Source organism: Vicia villosa, linkage group LG5, assembly GCF_029867415.1.
Source record: "Vicia villosa cultivar HV-30 ecotype Madison, WI linkage group LG5, Vvil1.0, whole genome shotgun sequence".
NCBI lineage: Eukaryota > Viridiplantae > Streptophyta > Magnoliopsida > Fabales > Fabaceae > Vicia > Vicia villosa.
Window position 1 is genome coordinate 98,332,825 of NC_081184.1, and position 4,626 is coordinate 98,337,450.

Here is a 4,626-nt window from a genome sequence, read left to right on the forward strand (position 1 = left end):
GATTTGTGATGCAAGGTTCTTCAACGAAACCTGCCTATCTCAACTAGGACCAATTATTTAGACCCATAAGTGAGCTGAAAAGAAATTTCACGAGTTGCTAAGTGAGGCATGGTATAAGATACCCTTAAAACGTAAAAGGGCTCCCCCGGCTAAGTTCCCTTAGCCATCATTGTGTCTCCTCTCAAAGCCCCATTGTAGGACTATATTTGCCATTTCTTTCTTGTTTGTTTGTCCGTGGATGCTCCATCATAGTGAAGTGTTGTACAACGTGGATGCTCCATTGATAAGAAGGCCACTAGGCCTATTAGAAATAAGAAACCATCAGTCCTACTCAAAGACTTTTATTACTTAGAGGGTGCATTTAGTAGTATTTGTTTTAAATTCTATCTTGTCTTTATCTTTTGTTGGCCCATGGCCCAATTGAGGGTTGCAACCCTAGCTATTTATATGTAATGTAAGCTTTCTCTTGATAGAAGATCTTATGAAGAAAATATAAATTTATTTTAATGTCAATTTTCTTTTATGCCTCTTAGATCTACCTCTAGTCTAACATAGACTATCATCCATCATAGGGGATTATGGACCTTGACCTAGTATAGAACTTTTTTTTTAGAAAAACTTTTTTTCTTTTATTTATAATAACCTTAACTATTCACATTTTTATCTTTATGATAAATAGTTACGAGTAATTTTAATAATGAACATTTTTTTAAATAATACTTAAATAAATAAATTTTAGTTTATGACTGAATCAAACAACTAAAATTGATGCTCTAGATGATATTAGAGTGAAAATTTGTTTTAAAAAATATCAAAAATAACTTTTACAAACTACAATTTTTTGGAAAAGAAAATATTACTTCATAAGTGTTTTGTTTGAGTTGCACAATATTAAAATTAAATTTTAATTATAAAATTAATATTATTTATTAAAATAGTTTTCATTAAATATATTTAGTGGAAGAGTTATATTGCAAGTTATATCATCAAATTACCTCTTAATATGTAGTAACAGAAAATTTAAACCCTATTCTCTCAAATTCTGAAATGTTCCATCTGTATAGTTCTGCAATTATACCAAAAACACACTATATATTGACATTTTAAACATACACATAAATTTTGCTTCATGTGGAATAGATAAAGAAAACAAGTGAATGCTAATAAGAAAACTAGATTTAGTTCATTATGCTACCTCATTCTGAATCTTGATTTCAACAAAACCATATCCATATATGTAAAAGCTAAACTATAAGTTTAGCTTCCCACTTCCACCACATGTTGAACATGATCTGCCAGAAGTGCATTTTGTGCAGTAGCTCCACTTCTTTGGAAGCCTGGTGTATGTAATCGTCGAGTTTAATGCTAAAGTCAAAATTATAAAATTTAGAGGAAATCGGAGATGAGAAAATTGTACCCGTCGGTGAATCGAGTAGCCATGTTTTTGGATAGATCTCTTGCCTTCTGAGCAATTGCTTCGGAACGTTTCCTAAGCACGAATCCTTCACCTTTGCAGGCTGAACATATACCAGAACCTCCACAATCTTCGCAGTCTTTGAGTTCAATCTTTAACTGTTTCATATAAAAGTTTGACACACAATTCAATCTATGTATCTTCATCATATATTATTACATACTGTTCATAAAAAAAATTGTTTAACCGGGTTGCATCACATGGCACCGGCTGAGCACAGATACCATCTGCCAGGTCGAGCCTAGTTTTGGAATAATTGACACGAATGAATGATCTATTTATAAAGTACTGATCTGACAGACACCGGACATGGCAGTGATATATACACGCCGTAACTATTTAAGAATATAGAAAGGAACGGAATTAACCAAATATAAACGAAGATATATATAAACTACATGTGGTTCTATCGTGTCGGTGTGGGACACTGAAAACGTCTTCAATCTGAAGTGTTAGTGCTAGATAGATTTGATATTGCCGAGTTTGCTACAAATAATCATTTTATTGTTACTAACAACAAAGATGGATTACTTACCTGTGTGGGCTCGGAAGCTTTGGATCTCTTTACAAGAAGAGTGGCTGCTGCACCAACAAAAGTTGCAGCTACTGCCACTGAAACCGCTGTCTCAGGCAGTGAAGAGGAGACTGTGAATGATCTCCTTTGTAATTGTGACTTCCCATCTTTCACATCTAATCAAGTTATAAAATTAGAGCAGAAAATACAGATTTTGTTTTTCATTTTACAACATCAACTGTAAGGTAGCCATAAGTTTTTATCTGTGATCTTTTGCTTTGGGTCAACATATTTAAGACAAGTTCAAGTGTGAATTGCAGGTATGCCCTTTTCGAACTAATTTAAACTCCAAGTATGGTAGTTTCTATCATAAATCAACAAAATCATCTTAAATTTTTAAAGGCTTCGTAGGTTAGTCACGGTTTAACTATGAAAAAACAACTAGACTCTATTTAACGATTTTTTAACAATGACAAAGTTTTACAAGGCCCTATTTATGTAGGGTTTAACCGTGAAAAATATTGAGCACTCTGCAGTAACTCCTCCTGCACGCTCTCAAAGGCGTCCCTATTAATCACAAATTATTGAACGACATATTTTCTGATAAGTTTCACGGGACAGAGTAACATGACATTAGGGGACGGATTCAGATTATTGCAGAAGATATCAAAGAGGATCAACATGCATAATTGAATCTAAAAGATAAAATGCTTACTTAACATTTGACAACATTCATATCAATTCAATTATACCAAAACTTAATAAAACTTCTCTACATTTCTAGGTTTTACCTACTCTAATCAATCAAGTGCATGTTCGGATTTTGAATGAACTTAGCAGAATCATGGTGTGCACCATAAATTTAACAGAAACTACAATTAAGAATCTCAACAAAATCACCATATCAGTATCATTCTATCAATCCACCAACAATCCAAACACGCACTGAAAACGAAATCCATAATAACTGAGAGCAACTGCACACTAAGCAGCATTAATTACAGCAACTTAATTTTGAACTTTCATTGGATTAACACTTATCACCAAACCTAATATTCTAAAAAATGAAGATGAACTATTACGAATTGGCCCAACTACCCAGTTAAAACAACATTGCATACACACCAGAATTAACTACTAACTTTATGAAATTTTACATTGGCCTAATAACAATAATTGCAAGTACAACAAGGGAAATAATTGGTGAGGAAGAAATTAAAATCTTACTCTGAGAGAAGCTGTGAAGTGATATAGGGCGCTGCACAACTACATCCATTTAGATAACTTTCTTGTTCTGTTTCTGTCCACCAACCGGTACTGTTTGGCCTTTCTTATCTTTTAAAATTGTTCTGAAGTTCTTGTTGTAGGTAGCTAAGTATAGAAACATTGGGGTAAGTAATGAAAAGAAAAGGGGAGGGAGAGAATAGTGACAAAAATGTAAGGTTATAGTATCTTTTTATTAAAAAATTAAATCTAACATAGTTTATAGATCATTCTATGGTAGATATAATATAATAAAATTTATTTGAAGTATATTTTTTTTAAAATTATTAAATGTGAAAAATTAATTTATTTTATTTGTTAAAAACGCATGGATTAGTTGTAATTTGTAGTAGAATTATACTTTGTTACGAATTAAAGTTAATTTTGGTATAGACATTAAAATATAATTTTATTTGGTATAAAAAGAGGGCCTAAGCCCAAGTGAGAATAAAAGCTAAGAGCCCAAATGGACCATCGTCCTAGACATACAAGCATTGATCAACGGTGTTATTTTTCCCACACTTAGGGTGCTCTCTACTCGTTGACTAGAGTTCTCAAATGGGTCGGCTCGGCCCAGCCCGCTTCAGTTCGGATGGCCAAAACATATAAAAGGGTTGAGGTGGGTCGGTCCAATTATTTCATGGGTTGCCATAAGTGAGCTCAGTCCAGTTACTAATAGGCCTTGTGGCCCGGTGGACTAGCCCAATAGACTAGTCAGTCCTTCATTTCAATATTATAATTTTAAATTTATAAAAAAAATGTAATGGATAAAAGCTATATAACATAAATAGAGAGTAATGATAAACTTAGTTAAGGGATATTAAAAATATTCATTAAATCAACATCCATATATATATGAATCCCATGAAGATATCTATGTAAAAGTAGAGAGAAATTGAATATTATCTCAAATACTTATCAAACATTCTCTTTATCTCACGTCTATTTCTTTAATCATATCATTTGGAAACATATCTTCATCCTCTTTAACTTTTCTTTTTCACTTGAAATACACTTATGCAATTATATCTTATCTCAATATTTTTTTCTCCAAAATTAACTCAAATTATTTTAAAATTTTATTTTTAATGGGCCAGCCAAAAGCCCGCTTGGCCGGTCTGGCCTATGAAAAACATAGGCCCGACGGGTTGGGCCAAAAAAGTAGAGTTGTGTTTTTTTAAACATTTTTTGTGACCTGACCCATGATAAAATATAGGGCTCGTGGGCCGAGCCCATTTTTTGTGTCAAGTTACAATTGTCCATATCGTTTGGAGATTTAGATGCACCATCCTTTTCAAACTCCATAACGCAAATTGATGGGGAACCTTATTTTGTCAAAATTTAATTCGGAGATACATCTCCTTATACATATGCA

At 32.8% G+C, this 4,626-nt stretch overlaps 1 protein-coding gene across 2 annotated transcripts; it reads right to left on the reverse strand.

Moving 5' to 3' along the window:
• Positions 1–945: 945 nt before the first annotated feature.
• On the reverse strand, positions 946–3,386 carry LOC131606910 (uncharacterized). Of its 2 annotated transcripts, XR_009285112.1 has the most exons (5): positions 3,216–3,386; positions 2,010–2,164; positions 1,418–1,572; positions 1,196–1,337; positions 946–1,066 (listed from the first exon to the last, which is right to left on the reverse strand). XR_009285112.1 is itself a non-coding variant. In XM_058878996.1 (4 exons), exons 1-4 carry the CDS (start codon positions 3,262–3,264, stop codon positions 1,250–1,252), a joined length of 447 nt encoding a protein of 148 aa, XP_058734979.1. In that variant the 5' UTR covers positions 3,265–3,385; the 3' UTR covers positions 1,094–1,249. The 2 variants fall into 2 exon arrangements, 1 of the variants encoding a protein (XP_058734979.1); XM_058878996.1 differs by lacking the exon at positions 946–1,066 and having other exon boundaries at positions 1,094–1,337; positions 3,216–3,385.
• Positions 3,387–4,626: the final 1,240 nt, after the last annotated feature.